General features: G+C 40.8%; 1 protein-coding gene across 6 annotated transcripts in view; it reads right to left on the bottom strand.

The window, feature by feature from the left end:
- Positions 1 to 23,187, bottom strand: part of LOC120306754 (cytochrome P450 2J2-like) — a 38,574-nt gene that overhangs the window by 11,979 nt on the left and 3,408 nt on the right. The window contains exons 1-7 of one of the 6 annotated variants that reach the window (XM_039340542.1): positions 16,199 to 16,332; positions 12,775 to 12,848; positions 10,720 to 10,882; positions 6,803 to 6,952; positions 6,446 to 6,606; positions 5,705 to 5,881; positions 1,746 to 1,887 (exon numbers count right to left, since the gene is read on the bottom strand). In XM_039340542.1, the coding sequence (XP_039196476.1) occupies positions 1,746 to 1,887; positions 5,705 to 5,881; positions 6,446 to 6,606; positions 6,803 to 6,952; positions 10,720 to 10,882; positions 12,775 to 12,837 (856 nt within the window). In that variant the 5' untranslated portion in view covers positions 12,838 to 12,848; positions 16,199 to 16,332. Of the gene's footprint in view, positions 1 to 1,745; positions 1,888 to 5,704; positions 5,882 to 6,445; positions 6,607 to 6,802; positions 6,953 to 10,719; positions 10,883 to 12,774; positions 12,849 to 14,013; positions 14,278 to 16,198; positions 16,333 to 23,187 lie in introns of those variants that run through there. The other 5 variants (XM_039340539.1, XM_039340543.1, XM_039340540.1 and 2 more) reach the window with 5 other exon arrangements.

The following is a 23,187-nucleotide window of genomic DNA, read 5'->3' as shown; positions in this document are numbered from 1 at the left end:
AGCAGGGGTCTTCAGACTTGGCCCTTTTATAACTTGTGGAATTCAACTCCCAGAATTCCTCAGCCAGCATGCCTGGCTGAGGAATTCTGGGAGTTGAAGTCCACAAGTCACAAAAGGGCAAAGTTTTTAGACCCCTGCCCTAGAGAATTTCTCAATCCTCTTTTCTTTGTAACAGCCTCTCATGTACTGTAAGAGAATTATCATGCCCCTCAATACTTCCCTTCAGTAGGCTAGGCATATCAAGCTCCCTCAACCATTTATCCTGTGATTTAGCGTCTGGACCCCTTATCATTTTTCTTGCTCTTCTCTGCACACTTTACAGGATTTCAACATCTTTTTGTATCTTGGTGATCAAAACTGGATGTGGTATTCTAAGTGTGTTCTCACCATGGCAATACAAGGTAAGACTATCATGTCAGCTGCCACCTTATGCTTGCTTGTGCCTGGCTGCCATGTGATGACAGTCTGCCATGAATGCTGGGGAGGATGGTTCGGAGAGGAAATGCTTGGGGGAAAATGAAAGTAACAACTGTATTTTCCCGAGATGCTGCCTCAAGGTCACCTGACTGGGAAAAGAAGGCAGTTGCTTACCAATCTAGGCTGGAACTGATCACTCTGAAAACATCTCACATGAACCTGGTTGGCCATGGGGAATCATGGGAGGCAGGTAATGGAGGGAAAAGTTGAACTAAGGGATTTTGGTAAAGATTTGGTAAAGAGATGCAAAATTGTATATCATGGGAAAATTGATGATACCTCATCCCATGGTGTTGGATGAAGATGTTTCATGAAGATGTTAAAAAGGAGTGGAGAGTACGGAGCCCTGAGACACACCAAAAAGGAATAGCTGTGGGCTGGATCTCTCGCCCCCTATCACCACCAAATGGAACTGGCCTTGCTCAACCATGCAGCTGCCTTCTTTTCCCATTCGGCTGATTTTGAGGCAGCATCTTGGGAAGATAAAGCAGTTACTTTCATGGCATACTGTCATCGCATGGTAGCAAGGCACAAGCAAGAGTAATGTGGCAGCTGACATAATAGTCCTACTTTACATGGCGGTGGTGAGGTCACACTGAACTGTCCAGCCCCTATTGCAGCAGACTCAAAGGAAACTCTAGTTGATGGTATCAAAAGCCACCAAGTGTCAAGAGGACCAAGGATAGATGTATCAACCCCATCGTGCTCCTCACAGAGCTCATTTACAAGTACAACTAATCCTTTTGATGTCCCGTAATCAGACCTGAAGCCTGACTGAAAGGGGTCGAGATAATCTGTTTCATCTGGAGCTGCAGTACAACCACTTTCCCCTACATAATGCTAACATCCCTTCAATTCATGGTAGAGGAGCCCCACATTGTACATCACCTTATGTCTGTCCTCTTGATTTTTTTTTATATTCATTATCCTACTGTAATTTGGTCTTCTATATGCAATTTAAGATGAAAACAAATAACATATCTAAAAACTTTGGTAAATTTCTGCATTTAAAGTGTGTTAAATGTTTCAGATTTGTACTGATTTCCAGTTTTTAGTTCCTCACTCAATATTTTATTGAGGATTCAAAGAAGAAACACTGTATGTACGTTCTTGTCTTTCCGTTAAACCTGCTACCTTCATGCTTCTGGTTATTGGGTCAAGAATCTACAAAGAATAGATTCAGTTCAATCATTCAGTATTTCAAATAATTTCTCTGTGTTTTAAAACCTGAGAGTGACTCTCGTTCCACCCACCCATGTCTGTCTCACCTTGGATGTCAGGATGATTGGTCAAGAGGAGCAGTGCCCACATCAGAGTAGCCATGGTCGTTTCTGTCCCAGCAACAAAAAAATCCCAAATACACTGAACCAGGTTCTCTTCACTGTAGGTTGAATCGGGGTCATTCCTGCTCTGAAGTTTAAAATAGAAAACGAAAATTACAATAAATTCTATGCAACTTTTGTGTGGTTATTTTTAACCTCCGTGTTGCAAGTCGTGAGAATAAACCTCTCACCATTGCTCTTTATATTCAGTATGGGCAATGTACCCAGAGGTCTATCATTATAATACCCAATTACAATTTAGTGAATAAATAATTAAAAAATGCATGTCACCCCAGTCCTTCTCTTCATTAAACTAAATATACCCAGTTCCTGCAACTGTTCTTTATATATTTTAGCCTCCAGTTCCCTAATCATCTTTGTTGCTGTTTTCTGCACTTTTTCTAGGGTCTCAACGTGTTTTTGCATCATGGTGACCAAACCTGGATGTAGTATTCCAAATGTGGTCTCAGCAGTGCAGTAGAAAGCAGCACTAATACTTCACATGCTCTTGATACCAAGTACTACATTGCTATCAAGTGCCATATCATCTACTTCTTACTTCTTTTCCATCCACAATGGTTCAATGTTGTTCTTTATACTCAATATGAACACTGTAACCAGAAACTTACAATTATAACACTCATGGATGCTACTATATGCTTATGATATCAGGAGAGTGAAAAATGAACCATCCTTGAACCATTCATACAGAACATGCCTTAATGGTTTAGGAAAGGAGGCCAATATTAAGAAGGGTGTATATGTTGAATGTGATGACCAGGCCAATGGTACATTCAAGACTGATAGTATACAACTGTAAATGAAGTGACCCAGTTCAAATTAATAAAAATTGCTTTAAAAAAATCATTTTGGGTCTTTCTCTGAAAACATTGGAGAAGAGAAGTTATTTTCCTTGTTTCAAACTGTTTCACAATTTTACCTATTGTCAAGGCTGTGAAAGTATCTGTACTTTTCCAATCATTTCATGGAAAGTATTCACTTAAGTATGAATTAATCAAAAGTCCCTGATAATTGTTTAGAAATCTTTAGAAAAAAGGGGGAATGGTATGATACTGAAGAGGTACAATAGAGCTCTTATTTAGAAACATCTGGGATGTATGTAGGAGGAAAGCATCACCCTCTCAGAGAAATAAATCTTTGGGGAATATTAAAAGGCAGAATATATTTCCCCTAACGATCTTAAGAGCAGAAAAGAAGGCCCAGTTTTTCTTAATAGCCCCCAGTAGAAACTCAGGAAACCACCTTTTAGAAAGGCAAATGTGATAATCCTATTCAGAAAGGTTGGAGCCATGAAGCTAGAAGCTGATGAGATCAGAAAAACAAAGACTCCTAAAATCTGCATACCAGAAAGGCACACTGAAGCCTACGTCAAAGGTCATGCTACAATAACAGGAAACAACCTCAAAAGCCCAAGAAGGTATAAAAACCCACCACTCCCAGCTACATGTGGTCAGCTGCTCTAACGCCTCATGGTTCTGCTCTTCAATAAACTACAACCTTCTTTCTAAAGCCATCTCCATTTTGTTTATTCCCGGCTTGGAATGGACCCTGATGGAGATTTTTTTTTTATTGAAGAGTTTTATAAAAGTTACAATATAAACCCCCAAATCATCCCACCTTATACTCCTCCTCTCCCTTCCCCACTTCCCAGAGCTGAATACAGGGTTACAATTATAATAATCATAATCTAACTAACATTAACCAACTATATCAATAACCAAGTCCATAATACGCTTTAACTCCCCTTTAGCATAAATATAAACAAATTAAAAGTAAACATAATAATAAAAACATAAATAATATCCTAATTATTAAACTAATTATTAAACATTACAATATCCAAATTGTTAAAGAATACTAATACTAAAAATAATAATAATATTGCACTATAATAAACTATTAATAATACTCTAACATTTATTCATAAAATAAATGGAACTTTTTAGTCCCATATTTATTCTGAATATAATCTATCCATTTTTTCCAAATCGAAATATATCTTTCTTGTGAATGATCCTTCAAATAAGCAGAAATCTTAGCCATTTCTGCTAAGTTTGACACTTTAAGCGTCCATTCTTCTATAGTAGGCAAGCAATCCTTCTTCCAATATTGCCCTACCAATAACCTTGCTGCTGTTATCAAATTCAACATCAAATTAGTTTCTTTAATATCACAATCTGTAATAACACCCAGTAAAAATAATTGTGGAGTAAACTTTATCTTTCTCTTAAAAATCTTTTGAATGTTCCACCAAATCTTAATCCAAAAAAACTTTTATATTTTTACAAGTCCACCACATATGAAAATAAGTAGCATCCAAACTACCACATCTCCAACATTTGGGCTGTAAATGAGAATACATACAAGACAACTTTTTAGGATCCAGATGCCACCTATAGAACATTTTGTAAAAAATTTCTCTTAAACTTTGGGCCTGAGTAAATTTTACATTTCTAACCCAAATTACCTCCCATATACCCAATGAAATCGGTTCTTGAATATTTTGGGCCCATTTTACCATACAATCTTTAACTAATTCCATTTCCGAATCCAATTCTATTAAAGCATTATAAATTCTCTTTAAATGCGCTCGATTTTGATCTTTAATCTGTTTTACCAAATTCTCCTCCATTAATGTAATACCAACCTTTTGATCTAACTTCCACCTAACCAACAATTGAGTATACTGAAACCAGTAGTTAGCTTTAACTTAGCTAACGATTTTAAATGCCAATCATTCCCTACCAATCTAAGTAATTCCTTATAAGAAATCCTATCCAAATTCACACCCCTAGATACCCCCTCTTTCGCGTGTCCAGGAATCCCCCAGATTGGTATTTTATAATTTAACTTATAATAATACTTTTTTCAGACATGCAATAAAGCGCTTCTTAAAATATGAGATTTAAAAACCTTGTCAACTTTTTTATTATAAATTAGATATGCATGCCACCCATATAATAAATCCCATCCCTCAAGATGAAGTATACTTTTATTTGTTAAATTAAACCAATCACTAACCAATGTTGAAACCACCGCATCATAGTATAATTTCAAATTAGGTGCCTTAAGTCCTCTTCTTTCCTGTGCGCCTTGTAAGATCTTAAATTTAATTCTTGATTTTTTCCCCACCCAAATAAATTTATTAATGCCCTTCTGCCATTCATCCAAACTGGCATCTTTTTTCAAAATAGGTATCATTTGAAACAAGAAGAGAAACTTTGGTAGAACATTCATTTTAACAGCTGAAATTTTCCCCAACAAGGATAATTATAATTTTTTCCAATTGTTTAAGTCCTTTTGCACTTTAAACCATAATATCTCATAATTATTTTTATACAATTTTACATTAGATGCTATAATATGTACTCCCAAATATTTAACCTTTTTCACTATTTCGAAACCTGTCAATTGAACTAAAATTTCCTTTTCCTTCATAGTCATATTTTTAGCTAATATTTTAGTCTTATTATTATTTACTTAACAGAAACTTTCCATATTGAGTTATAACTTCCATCAAGTCTAAAACCGATTGAATCGGTTGAGATAATGTCATCCGCAAAAGCTCTCAATCTATAATCGTTCTGTTTTATTTTTATTCCCTTTATTATAGTTGATTCACAAATTTTAATCAGTAAAATCTCCAACGTTAAAACAAACAACAATGGCGATAGTGGACATCCCTGTCTTGTACCCTTTTCAATTTTAAATGCCTCTGATGGAGATTTTTCTTTCAACATTTAGGTTGGGTTAAATTCAGAATGGGAACTGAATAAAAAAAAGATACCTCCAAGAAAAACAAAACTAGTAGCTCCTCTTGTTTACTTATAGTAAGGAATGTAATAATTGCTTGCCCATATATTGAAGTACAATAAATCCATTACCTTCTCCATCTGAAGAAGATAGTAATCAATGAAATCCTGTGGCTCATGCAAAGCGTGAAATTCCTTGTGTTTTTCTATTTCCTGCTTTGCAAAGGAAAGGATAAGCTCCCTAGAAGCCAGGGCTTTCTGGTGAGGGCCTGGGAGGTAGTTCATTAAATGTGAGAAAAAACGATACATCTAATAAAAAACAGAAGAGGTAATGTTATCTATTTATATCCTACCAGAGTTACAGAAGATTCTCAACACTTCACTCTCAACTTACAATGTGAGATATTTATTGTATTTATGTGTTTAAAAATAAAAGATGCAGTATTGCAATTAAAAAGGGAGAAGATACAAGTCAGAGTTAAAGTAACATAGGTTAGTAGGTTTCCCCTGATTAGTCATGTTCGACTCGGGGTGGTTTTCATCTCTATATCCTAGCCAAGACAGCCAATATTGTCAAAAGAAGCTTTCACAGTCATGTGGCTGGCATGACTATATGCTGAGGTGCATGGTACACTGTTACCTTCCCACTGAAGTGGTACCTATTTATCTACTTGCATTTGCAGGCTTTCAAACTGCTAGGCAGGCAGGAACTGATGAAGGAATGGGAGCTCACCCCATCACACAGTACTTGGGTCTCAACATTTTAACAAATGTTCTACTGGCTGTACAGAGCATATAAGTAGCTGCTCCAGATAGGAGGTTCAAACTCTTGGTTTGGGAAGCTTTATCTATTTAATAGAAAACATGACTTACCAAGTGGAAAATGTTACCAGTGAAATTAAAAACAAAATTAAGGGCTTGAATTAACTTCTGGAAGTTTTCATCTTCAGGAGCAAACGGATGTCCAAAACTCAAAGCAGATATGATATTAAAAACTGCATTTAGTACAGGAAATGAAGGGTCAAATGGCTGTCCTGCGAATGAAGATATTTTATAATGAATTTTTAAGGAACAAGACTTCTAAGTGGGTGAAGGAAGACAACTGGGGACCAATTGTTTCAAAAATAGAAAAATCAAATCAAATGCATTGCTTTTATTCAAAATACTCAGAATGAGAAAGATTTCTGCAGACAGGGACTTGAGCCATTATGATAACCCCAAATTGCATACCTTTTTTTTGTCTAAAGGCCTCTACCAATGTCTGAGCAGCATCTTCTATTTGGTGCTCAATGCTTTTCTTTCCCAGGCCCAGCTTCCGCAGAGAAGTGATGCCAAAGTGTCTCTGCTGTTTCCAGGTGTGGCCACTGGAAAAAATAATTCCTGTGGGCATCATCAGACAATGATAAATGATTCCTGATAACATTCATGTTAAAAAAAATCAGTTAGGTCTAGTTTTCGCAAAATCTCTCTCTGGATTTCTGGTGAGAATACCAAATAAGTGAACAAAATGTTATAAGAAAAGCTTAGCCAACATGTGACAGTCTTCACCTGACATATTTATGTAGTACAGTGGTTCTCAACCTTTTTAATGCCGCGACCCCCAACCGGTTGTAAGTCGAGGACTACCAACCGGTCGTAAGTCGAGGACTACGCAACTGGTCGTACGTCGAGGACTTTCCCTGCCCGGGAGCGCCGCACATGCGTGGTGCCAACCCCTGCGCCGGCCGAGGCATACCTGGCAAGTGGCAGAGACGGCACAGGGCGACTACTGGCTGGGCCACCAGCTGGCCCAGCCCAAGGGAGGTAAGGCACCCGCCGGGCCCCACGCGCACCAGCAACCGTCTCTGTGCCCACCGGCCTCCCACCTCCCATCTCCCATCCCTGGCCCTCTTTTACTTACATTTTTAGTAGTTGCTCAGCAGGGAGGAGTGGAAACTTCCAGACAGCTTGCCTTCGCTGCAGACAACTTGCAGCACCGTTTGCAGAATGGGACTTTTGGTGGGCTCAGCGGGGCAGAGACAGCCTGGACAATTCCTATTGGCTTTTGAAAGCCATAGAATTAGACTCTATTCAAGAGAGTCTATTCTATTGGCTTTCAAAAGCCAATAGAATAAAAGGGAGTAGCACAGCTAAGGAAAAGGGGGAAAAATGGCGGACTGTGTTGTTTGGCAATCCCCGTGAAATGGTCATTTAACCCCAAATGGGGTCCCGACCCACAGGTTGAGAACCACTGATGTAGTATAAAAAAACAACCAATTTTTTAATTTAAAAAACAACTTCAAATTAAGGAACTGGAGAATGATATATTTCAAAGTACAAGGTCCAAGGGTACAAAATAACATAGCAAGAAAAGTAATAGTTTTAGTAGGTATAAACAAATTAAGAAAGTGTCTAAAGAAGTGCATGAAATTGTTGATAGTCCTTGTGAAATTGATAAATGTCCAGCATTCTTGTATTTAAAAAAAAGACTCAAAATAATCTTCTGGTCATTAGACCATGTACGGCTGATCTTCAAGATGAAAAATTTGAATGCAGGGTGTCAGAGAAAACAATGTAGCTTCATTGCCACATGACAGAATGATTATTTTCTGGGCTTTATTAATATCACAAGGAAATCGGCTATAGTCTTTATGAAATCATGCCATAAAGTAGAAAAACTGAGGATATATTAAGTTTGTTGATTCCCACTTGAGGGAAAATATTCTTAGAAAAGTTAATGAACTCAAAGAGATAAATCAGGAAGATACAGAACTGCAGTTTTATCAAGATATTAGTAAGTTATATGATGAAAAAGGAGCACTTTCTAAACCCCAAGGAACCAATTGCTTTAATTTAGAATTCACTATAAATTTGGATTCTTCTTAAATTAATCACATATCAGTTAAAAATATTAGGATGTTTTTGATAGTCTATATAAATTGAATAGCGGCATAAGAATTGTAGCAAATGAACATATTAATTTTAGAACATCTATTAATTTTAGAATATATCTACAAATATTTGCCATATAGCATAACTACAAGGGCAATTTGGAAATAAACTTCCATTTCGTTATGAATGATAGACACTCGCAGATACAGAACTTTTATTATATACATTAGAAAACTACAACATTACATTATTTTTTGACATGATCACTGTTGTGTAGTGGGAACAGGGAGGCATTGAAGACATGGAGTTGAATTAACAGCTCTTTATTCAGTTCTCAGAGAAGCAGCTCTAGTGTTATGTGTCTGATTAACGAAACACTTCAAAGAACTTTCAGGCATTTTTTTTAGCCTAAAAAGCCTTTATTATTATTACAGAGATGTCAGCACGGCATGGTGGAAATGCTAAGATCTGAATTTCCCTTCCTTTGCACATAACACTCCAGGCATTTCCCCTCCCCTATTTTGGGGTCATGATTCACATCTTCCAATTAACTTGGAAGGCAAAGTTTCACTTCCGTTTCTTTTTCCCGGGCTTTCTTTATATTCTCCTCCCCTTTCACTGTCAACTGATTTAACTCTAAAAATACCAGACAGTTCTGCATATATTGTCAAAGCAAGAATATTCAATATTAGCAGCGTTGACATCTAGCAGCTGCTTGACTCATATTTATACGGATTGCCACTAGGCAGCAGCCAATGATTTTAAAGTATTCATTCCCGCCTAAAACAAAGGTATATACAGTATATACAGACAGACAGTCTATGATTCAAATTGAACAATTAGTTCACCATTTTTATAACAGACCATATGAAGTGGTTTAATACATAACAATCGCCATTCAAATTAGGCATTTGTCCTAACATCTTACAAGATTTGAAATGAAGAGGTGATAGTTACTCAGCACCAAATCTGGGTTCTGCTTTGGACTTTCTCACGCATTATGCCAAGGAAGGAGAACAATTTCTTAACAGAATTGTGATCGGCAATGAGACCTGGGTATTGTATGTCAATACATTGTATTATTGTATGTCAACAAAAGCAAACAGCAATCAATGGTGTGGTATCATACTCACTCACCAAAGAAACCTCCAAAAGCTCAGCAAACATTGTCTGCCAGAAAGACTACAGCAACAGTATTCTGAGATGCCAAAGAAGTACGTCTAGTGAAGTTCATGGAGCATGGGTTGACCAATACTTCAGACGTCTACGAAAACTGAGACGAGCCATCCATAACAAGCATCGGGGCATGCTGGTTTCCGGTGTGGTGTTGGTTCATGACAATGCTCGCCCGCACACCGCTAGACGCACCCAAGAACTTTTGAAGCAATTCCATTCGGATGTTTTTGATCATCCCTCCCCATAGCCCAGATTTGGCTCTGAGTGACTATTACTAAGAATTTCAAACCTTGTAAGATGTTATGACAAGTGCCTCAATTTGAATGGCGATTATGTCAAAAAAGTATGTAATATTGTAGTTTTCTAATGTATATAATAAAAGTTCTGTATCTGCGAGTGTCTGTCATTGATAACCAAATTGAGGTTTATTTCCAAATTGCCCTTACATATCTATCTATTATCATCATCTATCACTTGATCACTGTCTCTGTATTCTTTCTTTATCTATCTATCTATCTATCTATCTATCTATCTATCTATCTATCTATCTATCTATCTATCTATCTATCTATCTATCTGGCACCAGGAGCCAGTTTTGTTCAAGACAATTTTTCCATGCACTGAGGGGGAGGGATGGTTTCACGCTTAACCTAGATCTCACCTATGCGCAAATAAAGCTTCATTTCTCGCCTGCTGTTTGTGTGGTCCTGTTCCCAACAGGCCATGAAGCAGTACCAATCCACAGCCCAAAAGGCAGATCACTACTAACATTAAAAAAGATGATGAATTCATAAAATTACGCAAATTTTGGTTTTCTAAGTAAATCCTTTGGAATAGCCTTGAACTCATTTGCTCACTTCCTACTCGCTTTAATATCTATCAAGTGTTTAATGAAAAAGAAGTAATGTCTAAATCAACGTATGAATGTAACGGACGAGATAGAAAGCTATTGAAATATATAACAATTTGGTCTAAAGTAAAGTAAGCAATCTTTCTTTTGCGAATCAGTCATAGCCTTCTCCTGCGCTATGAATAATTTTACCACAAATTATAACAGTGTGATGCTTATTTATGTACAATTTCTTACTACTTGCACTTACCCCTCTCTTTCCCTAAAGCAGCCAATAAAGGATCATCTGGTCGGTTAGAAAATTCTTCTGGGAAGCTGGTCATTCCTTCTTTCACAGTTTTCAATCCAGACAGCAATATTAGAAGGCGATGTCCAATGGTCAAAGTGGATATATTTCCATATCGCTTTACATGCTGCGAAATGAATCAGTGTTGAGCAATGTTATAATCAAATGAAATAGATTATTTACAGTTAATATGCCACCTACAGTCTTTCCTAAATTCTTACTGTGTTTCCCTGAAAGTTAGTCCCAGCCCGATCGTAAGCCCTAGCTTGATTTTTAGGGGTGGGCCTAATATAAGCTCTATGTCAACACTACTAATATTGGGTATTATTGCTTTGACAAGATATGCAGAACTGTTTGGTATATTTACAGTTAATTCAGATGATGGTGGGAGGGAGGAGAAAGTTAAGGACTGCGCACGGGAAGGGAACAGAAGTGAATCTTTGCCCTCCAGGTTGATTGGAAAATGTGAATGATGACTGCAAAAAGGGGAGAGGAATAGCCTGGAATGTTATGTGCAAAGGAAGGAAAATTCAGATCTTGGCATCCATCCATATAGTGCTGACACTCTGTTACATTGTAATAAAGGAGTTCTAGGATAAACAATGCCTGGAAATTCTTTGAAGTGTTTCATTAGTCGGAACATTGACATCCTACACCAAAACTAAGCCCTACTTTTGGGGCGAGGCACACCCCTAAAAATCAAGCTAGGGTGGGGGTAGGCGGGGTGAACCTGCTTTCCTTACCAATAGGACCACCAGAACCAGGGGTCCCACACCCCGACAACTGTTGCACTGCTACTTGACTTCTGCGGCTGCTTACTGCCACTTGTGGCCGGACTCCATGTGGTGCATTGTGCTTCGGCCTGCTTCTTCTGCTTGCGCAGCCCTTCAGGCTGCTTCCATTGCTTGTGCAGTGCTTCAGGTTGCTTCTGTTGCTCATGCGCTTTGGACTGCTTCTGCTCCTTGCACACTGCTTCAGGCAACTTCTACTGCTTGAGCAGCACTTTGGGCCACTTTGGCTGTTTGCACAGTGCTTCGGGATGCTTCTGTTGCTTGTGCGCTTTGGGACACTTCCATGGCCTGCTTCTGCTGCTTGTGCAGCCCTTCAGGCTGCTTCCACTGCTTGTGCAGTGCTTCATGCTGCTTCTGTTTCTCGCACGCTTTGGACTGCTTCTGCTCCTTGCACACTGATTCAGGCCACTTCCGCTTCTTGCGCAGTGCTTTGGGATGTTTCTCTATCTGTGCAGTGATTTGGGACGCTTCCGTTGTGTGCACACTTCAGGCTGCTTCTGTTGCTCACAGGCTTCAGGCTGCTTATTTTGTCTACAGCAGGAGGCCACATGGCACTTTGGGCGTTTCTGCTGCAGAAATGGCCAAAAGAGCCACATAGCATCCTGCCGGGAGGAGTAGAAATGGTGCAAAGCACCATGGGGTATCCTATTGGGAGGAGCGGCAATGGTGCAATGTGCCACATGACATCTGGCCGCAAGTAGTGAAAAGCAGCTGCAGAAGAAGTCAAGCACAGCGCGACAGGTGTCGGGGCATTGGAAACCTGGCTGTGGTGGTCCTAAGGTAAGACATTCTCCAAAATTAAGACCTAGTGCCTCTTTGGGAGGCAAAAAAATATAAGATCAGGACTTAATTTTGGGGAAACATGATAATTCTAAGACATATGGCACTTGCATCTTGGCAAATTGGCTTCTTTTCTTGTTGGTTCAAAACATTTTACTGCTTTTCCAAGTACTTCAGGCATGTCAAACTCATGATATCACGTATTGCGATGTTTTCCCCATTGCCAGCAATGGGGTGGGTGCAGTTTCGGGATGACGCATCCGGCCTGCGGGCCAGCAGTTTGACATGCCTGAACTACTTCTTCAGTTTGAGCAAGTTGTTTAAGGCAGGGCTTTTCAACCAGTGGTACATATACCACCAGTGGTACTTTAGCACCTGGCTGGTGGTATGTGAGCCCTAGCCTGGTGTAGCGGGGGGGGGGGGACAGCTAAAGCGGTACCTCACAGACCTGGAGGAGATCAGTTGGAGCTTCAGAGCTTGGCAGAATCCCCAGGACCACACATTGCGACATGGTAATTGGAGCTTCCGGTGCACCCAGAAAAGAAAAGAAGGAGGGGGGGGAGAGAAGAGAAGGTATAAAGGGGGCAGTTTTTGGCGGGTAAGGGAGAAAAAGAGCCAGAAGAGAAGAGGCTTAGGAAAGCAGTGAGGAGAGAGAGAGAAGCCGTGTGTTTTTCAGCCAAGGGTGAGTGAGCGAGTTGCGTTTGGACCCAGCCTGAGGTGGGATAGGAAAACCTTTTTTTATTTGGGGGACAGACATTGGATGTGGCTTTTGGTGGTCTTTTGTGGGGGGAAGAATGGAGACCTTTAAAATGGGGGAAATAGGCTGCTAATCTCCTGGGAATGCAAACAAAGGTGCTGGGAGTCATCTCTAATTATGATCTGGTCATTTTTGTCTTGAAAAATGGACTTCTAGAAACCCTAGCTATTGCTATCTTGAATTGGATGATTCTTTTACCTCTGATTTTTTTTAATGAAATCGTGGAACCCAGAAGAAGAATATAGAAATTACTATTTAGAAAGTGTTGTTTCAACTTGATTAAGCACACAATTATTATGGCGTTTATTAGAGGAATATTACCACAGTATATTTCCACCAACAGTAATGCCCAAGTCAATAAAACTCCCCCTCACGGTGTTCCTTCAAAGTTATTTCTGAACGCTAAAATTTAGTTACCTTACATTGCTTACATTCGCCAACCATCTACATATGAATCATTATCTAAAACAGATGCTACTCTTCAGAATTCATATGCAGAACATTTTTGAAATCATTATAGAACTACCAAATTCCACCCATTATCCATTGCAGGAATATAAAATGAAGCATCTTCAACAAAGGAATTTCTAGTCTCATTTGAACAGAGTGAAGGGGAAACCACTCTCTCTGGTGGATTTATTCCAATTATTAAAGGTTTCTTGGTAAGATTGAATTAGAATCCATTTTCTAAAAACTCAACCCCATTATTTCAAATCCTGCCCCGTAAAATGTTAGTGAACAGATTGTGGCTTGAATATTTTGGCACGACGTGGAAAATAACTCTTCAAGGGCCATCACTATCATTTGATTAATTACATTTCTCATCATGCAAGAATATTTTACTAGGCTAATATATTTTTCTGCAATAATGGTACAAAGAAAACCATCAAGAATTATTTTGCCTAATACTGCTTATTTAGAATGAAATACCTTAGAGATATAATCTTTATGAATCCAAAACCTGTAAGCCCCAAAGGTCCCAATGACAGGTAGAGCCAAAGGACCGGGAGGCAAATGTCTTCGGGACCAGTGTTGTCTCAGGAAGAGGAGAATCAGCAGAGCAAGCAGCAAAACAAACAAAAATGTTCCCATCGCCATCATTGTCCTGCTGGTTCTTTTTCTTTGATGCTCTCTAGTTGATCCGGAGTTGACTGTTTCCTTTTACCTGAAGTTTTTTGCTTTTCTTCCTTCCTCCTTTGATGGGGAAAGAATAGCAATATGTCTTTTACTGCTGTATATAATTAGTATTTGTACTTTGTCAACAAGATATTATCACAATAATTGACATTAATTAGTTCACCTCTGATCATGTGCCATTTAATTAACAGAGAAAGAGATTTTTTTTTAAAAAAATCAAAGACTGTGTAATTCAATTTGTCCCTAGCATGATATTATATCAGAATTTATTTGAAAATCATGACATACCATATGTCCATGAAATCTATCTTTTAAAAAAGGAGAATCTTGTGGGTCACAGAGGGGTTATTTACTCCACCACTATGTCTCTGCATATATTTGAAAGTCCATCATTACAACACTATCATGGAAAAAAAAACCCTCACTCAACTTCCCCCGCAAGTAAGAGAACATCTTCATGAGGACAACACATTGTTTGAGAACAGTCTCTGGATCTGTGCAGTTGATCAATCTTCTGCAACTAAAACCAAAGAATGCCATGATCATAATAATTGAGGGCTGTTGTAATAAATCCTGCAGCAACTCCAGCTGGCCAACTTTGAAGCATCATTAAGCCCCATAGAGGTGCCTCGAGTAGCTACTAGTCATACTTTATGATATTGTGTTTTGGGTTATGGCCGAATACTTTATTATCCTTTTTATTTCTTACCACCAAATTATTGATTACCTTCATGCATTTCGTTTTGGGCAGACACTGACAGAGGGAGGCGGACATAAGGAATCAAAGCTCTGGTTCCCATGCCCGGCATGCTGTGGGTCCAAAAAGACCCAAAGTCACCCTGTAGAAGTGACGGACCAAGAGGGAACCCTTGTAGATTGCGGGACGGTGACCCGCTTGATCCAAGGAGCCCTCCGGAACAGCAGGAGAAAGACTGGCTCATCTACGTAGCCAGTTGGAAGCTGCTGACTGCAGGGAGGAAAAGCAGATTAATACAAGCATAGCAACACTTTGGACTGGGGTGAAACTATTTTCCTTTTCTTCTCTACCATGTGAAAACCTGTTTTTTTTGGGGGGGGGGGGGAAATCTGAAAGCAATTTCCCAGAATTGCGGGGGGGGGGCGTGTTATCCTGCTTCCAGAAAAAGGCGGCAGTTTAAGTGTCTGGAGAAAACAGATAAGTCTACAATGTAAATGTAAGAAAGAGAAAGAGAAAAAAAAAGAAAAGTTTGGGGAGTTTTAACTATTTTCTTCTTTTTATATATAATTTTATACTATTTTTGGAGATTGTTGGACTAAACTTTGTTTAAACTAACTGGAAAATTACAAAGTGGGCATCTGAGGACATCTAGTGCAAGTGCAAAGAATTACACTACAATATTTACTGAACTTATCTCTACAGGTAGTCCCTGAGGTAGGACCCTAATAAAGCCTGCCCATTAGGCTGGTAATTTCAAATGGATCAGATTCAATATTACAACATTTTAAAATCAAACTAATTAATTGAATCAAATGGGTCATTAAATGAATAAAGATTTGATTTACTATTTCCTCCGATGGCTGCCTATACACTACAGTACTGTACTGTATTTCTGATAAATGCCTATCTAGAGTCTTCTTAAAAGCCTCCAGTGAGAGAACACCCACAACTGCTGGAGGCAATTTAAATTTGAAACCTTTTTTTTTTTTAAAAAAAAACAACTACTCCTTATCAGGACAAGCCTCTCCAGCCAAGATCCAAAATGGGGTGGGGGAGAGGGAAATTTCCTTCCAGGAAGTGTTAGCAGAATCTCTGGTGGGTCTATGCTAGGAAAGGAGCAGCAGCAGCCACATGCTATAAGTTTCAGGCAAATGCAAACGATCAATTTTGCAAAATACTGTACCTACAAAACAATCAAAATCAGAGCAATTCCCAAAGCAATTACAAACAATACAGTACAGGACTATAAAGTAACAAAAAAGAATATTTTCAAATACTTACAGAAGTAATTCTAGCTCTCTACAAGCCCAGGCTTCAAGCCCAGCAAGCAGCAGATCTTCCACACGGAGCTCCAGGAAAACAAGAACAAATGGACCTGCCAGCTGCAAAAATCTTGTTTGGCTGGGTGACCAGGCACACACACACAAACACACACAAAAAAAACCACTTCTGACTTCTCATAGGCCCGAACCAGCCCAAGCAAATCACAGAGTTAAAACGCCTGTAACAGCAGCCGAGACTGAATCCAAGTCACATGGCTACAGAGGCCTATTTTTGAATGCAATTTTGAATTTTTAATGTAAGTACCCTTTCTGAATAACCCCGTTTTTGTGAAATATCACTAAATAAATATTCGTATGGGGGGGGGGAATTAACTGTATTTTGTCAGACATAGTTTGAAGTTTAAACCCTTTGATGTTTGATGTTCCTGACCTTCACAGTCCTGTGGATTATAGCTGAAAACAGAAGGCTTTCTCTGGGCTGCTTTTTTTTTTCCTGTTCTGCAGGATGAATTATAACTAAAGGATATAAACTATTTTGAAACCATCTGTTTTTTTCTTTGGATTATAAATACTGTTTGAACTGCGTTTCTACAAGCTGCTTAAAGACAGAGTTAGTGTGGATTATAAATTCTTAATGTTGGACTGGAGAACTATTTATGGACAGTGGAAACTGAAATAGTGAAAAATCTCTTGGAGAAGGCCTATGGACTACTAATTCGAACAGCAGGTCTTGGTGGATTATAAATTTTGACTGAGGGACAACTTTGCATCCAGAACAGTTGTCTTTGGAAGTGAGCCCCCTCCCTTTGGATTATAAATATTGTTTGAATTGTGACTCTTACAACTACTTAACGATAGACTGAGTGAAAGAACTTCTGCTAGCAAGATTATTTGGACTAAATTTTGGCAGAGGGTGTCAGAATCCAATTATATTTCATCTTTAAATTATCAAATATAGAAACTCCCAATTCTGCCTTCTCTGGATTCTGCCATAAGAGGGAGAGAAGGGGGAGAACAAAGGGGCTTTATGGCCCTCACTTCCTTCTTTACACTTCAAAGAGCTGAATGCTGAATGTGTGTTTATTGTAACCTCGAAGCGTTAACATACCAAAGGAGGGAAGTTGCCTTTCATGTAGTTATCTGAAGTCTCCATCCAGACGGAAGAAAGAAGAAAGGGAGTGGAATTGTGATACTTGAAACTATCACTGGAAGGGGGGTTGATTGGGTGGGACTACTGGGGAACCCCTTAAAACCTTGAATGGGAGAGCTTGGACCCCAAGTCCTGTCTAGCATGCCTGCAACCATTTTCTCTTAATAAAGGATTCCTGTTGGAAGAATTATTCCAAGAGTTCTGTCTTCTTAAGATGCAAAGTGGGGTGGGTCCTTACATTAGACAGGACTTGCAAAATTAATCCACCTGGAAGGGAGACCCTTGCCGGGGGATTTTGCAAAAATTTACCATGTCAGACAATGGAGCAAGAGAAGGGGAAAACTCCCTGGAAAGAGAGCCGCTGACCCAGTTGGAACCTTGCCAGATGTTGGGATCCGAGAGGCCAGATTCCTCAGGAGAAGAAGTGGTGGAGACACAGGACCACAAGCCTCGCTGGTCGATGGGCGTTGGAAAGAAAAGTGAGTGGGGAAAGGAATCAAGAAAGGTGACCCTGAGACGGGGGACCAAGCAACCAGAATGGAAGCAGGAGATGGAGAAATCCCTGCACGCAAGTGAAGAGGGAGGAAGCTGGGCACCGTACTCAGACTGGATCCTAGAGAAAGCTATTGACCTGATGAAGAGAACTCTCAGCTCCCTAGGAGAGGAGAATACTGAACCCTACGGCCGCCCCAGTTCCTGGAGCCGCAAAGGGAGAGACACCGAGGGGGACATGGAACCTGCAACCCCAGGGACATCTACTGATCCAGGAGCTCCCACCCCCTACCGGACCACAGATGGCAATCTGGACGGAAGGCACTACCACCCACAACAGAGGCACCGATCCATTCCAAGACGTCCACCGTTGGAAGTGAAATTCAAAGGGGAGCCAACACGCTTGGGGTTTTTCCTAACCCAAGTCCTCAGCTACATGGAGGAATATGGGCAGGATATTCCCAGCGACAAAGCCCGCATCCGGATCGTGCAATCTGCCCTGGATGGACCAGCTGCGGATTGGGTAGTGAACTTGCATGACTCCAATGCCCCAGAACTCAGTAACTTCAACCGTTTCATGTCCTCTTTGAGAAGACGATTTGAAGACCCCCTGGCTGATCGCAAAGCCCGTGAAAGAATAACAACGATGAGGCAGGGCAAACGCCCAGTGGCTGAGTATACACAAGAATTCCGGGCCATTGCCAGCAAACTGAATTGGCCAGAAGACATCCTCCTTGGCCATTTCAAAGACGGACTAAACTATGATCTATATGATGCTTGCCTGCCCCGAGGGGACCCACATCGACTTGAGGAATGGTACGTCTTGGCAGAGGAAGCAGAGATCGACATATTGAAGAGGCACCGCCGAGGAAAACAATGGAGCCGCCCCCCGCCTGAGCTGACACACCAACCGGTGAAATCATCGGATACAGCCAAGAAGCAAATGGGATGTTTCAAGTGCGGAAGAGAAGGGCATCGAGCTGTAGAATGCCGCTCAAAGGCCCCCCAGCACAACCCAGACAGATCCCCAATCAACAAACCCGGAAAGTATTCAGCTAAGCCAAAAGAAACGGCCATGAGAATGATGGAAATTGCAGAAACCCCCACCTCTGCTCACCAAGGGGAAAGGACTCCAGCCTACACCACAGGGCCGGTGGATGCCTCAGATGACAGCTCGGAGGGCGAACCCCTGGTAAGTGGATGCATCACACCCATCTTCAAAACAGTGACTATATTAATCCCCCCCATGCCCGAAGCTGTGAAGGTGAAAGCCTTAATAGACTCTGGCTGTACCCGCTGCCTCATTAGCCCAACACTAGTGGGGAATCTGGGCATCTCATCCAGGAGACTGGAACAACCAATCTCATTTGGCCAGCTAGATGGATCCATAGCAGGGGGGGTGCCAGCTACCCTAGCCACTTTGCCAATACATCTCTCCCTGGGCAACCATGAAGAGGACTTAACGTTTGTGGTGACCCCAGGTATGGAATGCCCAATGATTCTAGGGATGGAATGGTTGAAAAAATGGAACCCCTGGGTAAATTGGAGGACGACAGAAATCAAATTCCCGAAGGGGGACCCTATGGACTTAAAACCCCAAGGGAGGCTACCAGAATCAAGAATAGAAAAAGCATCCATAGGAGAGGAAAAAAGATTAACAGAAATACCAGAGGAATATAGGGACCTTGCTGAAGTCTTCAGTGAGGAGAGGGCGAATGAGCTTCCCCCCCACCGACCCACAGACTGTACCATTGAATTCAAGCCTGGGGCAAAACTCCCGAAGCCCAGATTATACTCCATGAGCCCAAAGGAGAAGGAGGAAATGGAAAGATTTATAAAAAAAAACCTGGAGAGAGGTTTCATTGAGCCAGCCAAGCCTAAAGTGGCTGCCCCGGTCCTTTTTAGAGAGAAGAAGGATGGCTCTTTACGTTTATGCGTGGATTATAGGGCCCTGAATACAATCAGTGAAAGCAACCTATACCCGCTGCCCCTCATGAAAGACATGCTGTCACACCTATCGAAAGGGAAAATTTTTTCTAAACTAGACTTAAGGGAAGCTTACTATCGAGTGAGAATCAAGGAAGGGGACGAATGGAAGACTGCATTTAACTGCCCCATGGGGTGCTATCAATTCAAAGTCTTGCCATTTGGATTACAAGGGGGCCCTGCAGTCTTTATGCAATTAATCAATGACGTTCTAAGGGAGCACCTGTTTAAGGGGGTCCTTGTTTACTTGGACGACATTCTTATCTTTACTGAAACAAAAGAAGAACACGTCAAACTTGTCAGAGCGGTTTTAAAGAAGCTGCGAGCCGCTCACCTATATGCCAAACTCTCAAAATGCGAATTCCACCAGGAAAGGATAGACTACCTAGGCTATCGCATATCCCCACAGGGCATTGAAATGGACCCAGAGAAGGTCAGAGCAGTATTAGAATGGGCACCACCCCGCACAAGAAAGCAACTACAAAGTTTCCTGGGCTTTGCAAATTTTTACCGCCAATTCATCCCCTCATTTGCACAGATAGCCTTGCCCCTCACTAACTTACTAAAAACGAAGGGAACATCCTCAGTAAAACCTAGCCAGCCACTAACATGGACAATGGAGTGCCAAGCAGCGTTTGAGAGACTAAAGAGACTTTTTTCTGCCGAACCAGTACTAAGGCACCCAGACATGGACAAACCCTTCATAATACAGGCAGATGCAAGTGATGTGGCAGTGGGGGCTGTGCTATTACAAGAAAATGATGATGCAGTATTGCAACCCTGTGCATATACATCCAAGAAACTCACGGAAACAGAACAGCGCTGGCCCGTATGGGAGAAGGAGGCTTATGGGATACGTTGGGCATTACTCACATGGCGACAGTTCCTGGAAGGCAACAAAATCCCCTTCCAGGTGTGGACTGATCACAAAAATTTGGAAGCCCTGAAAACTTCCAGGAAACTCAATCCCAAACAAGCCCGCTGGTCCCAGCATTTTCACCAATTCCAATTTAAGCTCAAACATTTACCAGGAAGAAAGAACTTCCTGGCAGATGCACTATCTCGCATGCCCCAATATAACAGCGCACGAACCACAGACTCTAGACCAATAATGGCAGAGTCACAACTGGCAGCACCAGTAACCACAAGAACCCAAGCCAAATTAAAACCACAACTGGACAGCCAAACTGGAATTGAATTCAGAAAAAGTTTGGAAACAGATGATTGGTTCCAGAAAAACAAAAATGTGTGCACAATGAAAGACGGGTTGCCTTGGATAGGGGAAAAGTTATATATACCAACAACTCAAAGAGTAACTTTCATGCACCTTTGCCATGACACAAAATCAGCAGGGCATTTTGGATTTGTAAAAACTTTACATTTAATTAAACGGCAATTTTGGTGGCCATCCATGAAAAAGGACATTGAAAGTTATATAGCCAGTTGTCCAAAATGTGCCACGGCAAAGAGGTTGCAAGGGAAAGTGCCAGGACTATTGCAAACAGTGGCAAGTCCCTCAGCCCCCTGGAGAGAAATAGCCATGGATTTTATAGTGGAATTGCCAGAAAGCAATGGGAATACTGTGGTCTGGACGGTCACGGACTTGTTTTCCAAACAGGTGCACTTTATCCCTTGCCAAAAGATTCCCACTGCAAAAGCCTTAGCAAAACTTTTCATCCAACACATTTACAGATTGCATGGGGCACCCCAACGCATCATCTCTGACAGGGGGGTGCAATTTACGTCTGCATTTTGGAAGGAATTTTTATCCCTCTTAGGAACCACTCAGGGACTGACATCTAGCCACCACCCTCAAGGAAATGGGGGGGCTGAAAAAATGAACTCAGTACTTAAGCAATATTTAAGATGTTTTCTTAGTTTCCAGCAGACCGAGTGGGCGGACTTACTCCCCTTTGCAGAAGTTGCCTACAATAATGCAGTCCACTCCAGCACAGGTTACACTCCTTTTCAAATAGCCACCGGTCAAAGTTTCAACCCCATGCCAGAATTAACCCCAAACGAACCAACGATCCCCTCGCTGAAAGAATGGATGGAAAAATTACAAAACACCTGGCCAATAGTCAGAAAAGCACTAGATGAAGCTAGGCAGGCTTACAAAACACAAGCCGATAAAAAAAGGGTTGAGCCTACACCATTCATTATAGGAGAGATGGTGTACTTATCTACAAAATACCTAAAGTCCCTACAGCCCTGTAAAAAACTTGGACCAAAATACATAGGACCTTTTCCAATTAAAAGAATCATAAATCCAGTAACAGTAGAATTAGAGTTACCCAAAAATCTCAGGCAAATACACCCAATTTTTCATTGCAGCTTGCTGAAAAGAGAGCATCAGTCACCTCTACGGCCAAAAATCCCCCCCCCACCACCTCCAATCATGGTGGAGGGTGAACAACACTTCGAAATAAAGGAAGTCCTTGACTCTAGGAGATATCATGGAGCAACTCAGTACCTAGTTGCCTGGAAACACCTCCCTCCCTCACAAAATGAGTGGGTCCATAAACGTCATGTCAGAGCCCCGAAGCTATTGAAGAAGTTTCACACAGAGTATCCTAACAAGCCTGACTAAATTTTATACTTGTGTTTTCTTTCAGGTGGATCTCTCTTATTGTTAAGAGGGGCCGGATGTCAGAATCCAATTATATTTCATCTTTAAATTATCAAATATAGAAACTCCCAATTCTGCCTTCTCTGGATTCTGCCATAAGAGGGAGAGAAGGGGGAGAACAAAGGGGCTTTATGGCCCTCACTTCCTTCTTTACACTTCAAAGAGCTGAATGCTGAATGTGTGTTTATTGTAACCTCGAAGCGTTAACATACCAAAGGAGGGAAGTTGCCTTTCATGTAGTTATCTGAAGTCTCCATCCAGACGGAAGAAAGAAGAAAGGGAGTGGAATTGTGATACTTGAAACTATCACTGGAAGGGGGGTTGATTGGGTGGGACTACTGGGGAACCCCTTAAAACCTTGAATGGGAGAGCTTGGACCCCAAGTCCTGTCTAGCATGACTGCAACCATTTTCTCTTAATAAAGGATTCCTGTTGGAAGAATTATTCCAAGAGTTCTGTCTTCTTAAGATGCAAAGTGGGGTGGGTCCTTACAGAGGGGTAACGTTAATTTTTTTTCCTTTTTTGCTCTTCACTTTTTATCTCTCCTACAGGTTTGGGAGAGCCCAGTGGATTATAAATTATAAACCTTGATTTGTAGAGCTACCTATGGACAGTGGAAACTGAAATAGGGGAGAAGGTCTATGGATTACCTACTTCATCTGTCCTAACGGTTTTTGGAGATGGGCTCTATCTTCAGAAGTAGACTATATATATTTTTTTCTTTTTGTTT

This window comes from Crotalus tigris, unplaced genomic scaffold (genome assembly GCF_016545835.1).
Source record: "Crotalus tigris isolate CLP2741 ecotype Arizona unplaced genomic scaffold, ASM1654583v1 scf7180000017752.986373038:1224578, whole genome shotgun sequence".
Taxonomy (NCBI): Eukaryota; Metazoa; Chordata; class Lepidosauria; order Squamata; family Viperidae; genus Crotalus; species Crotalus tigris.
This window is presented reverse-complemented; position numbering and strand designations above follow the sequence as displayed.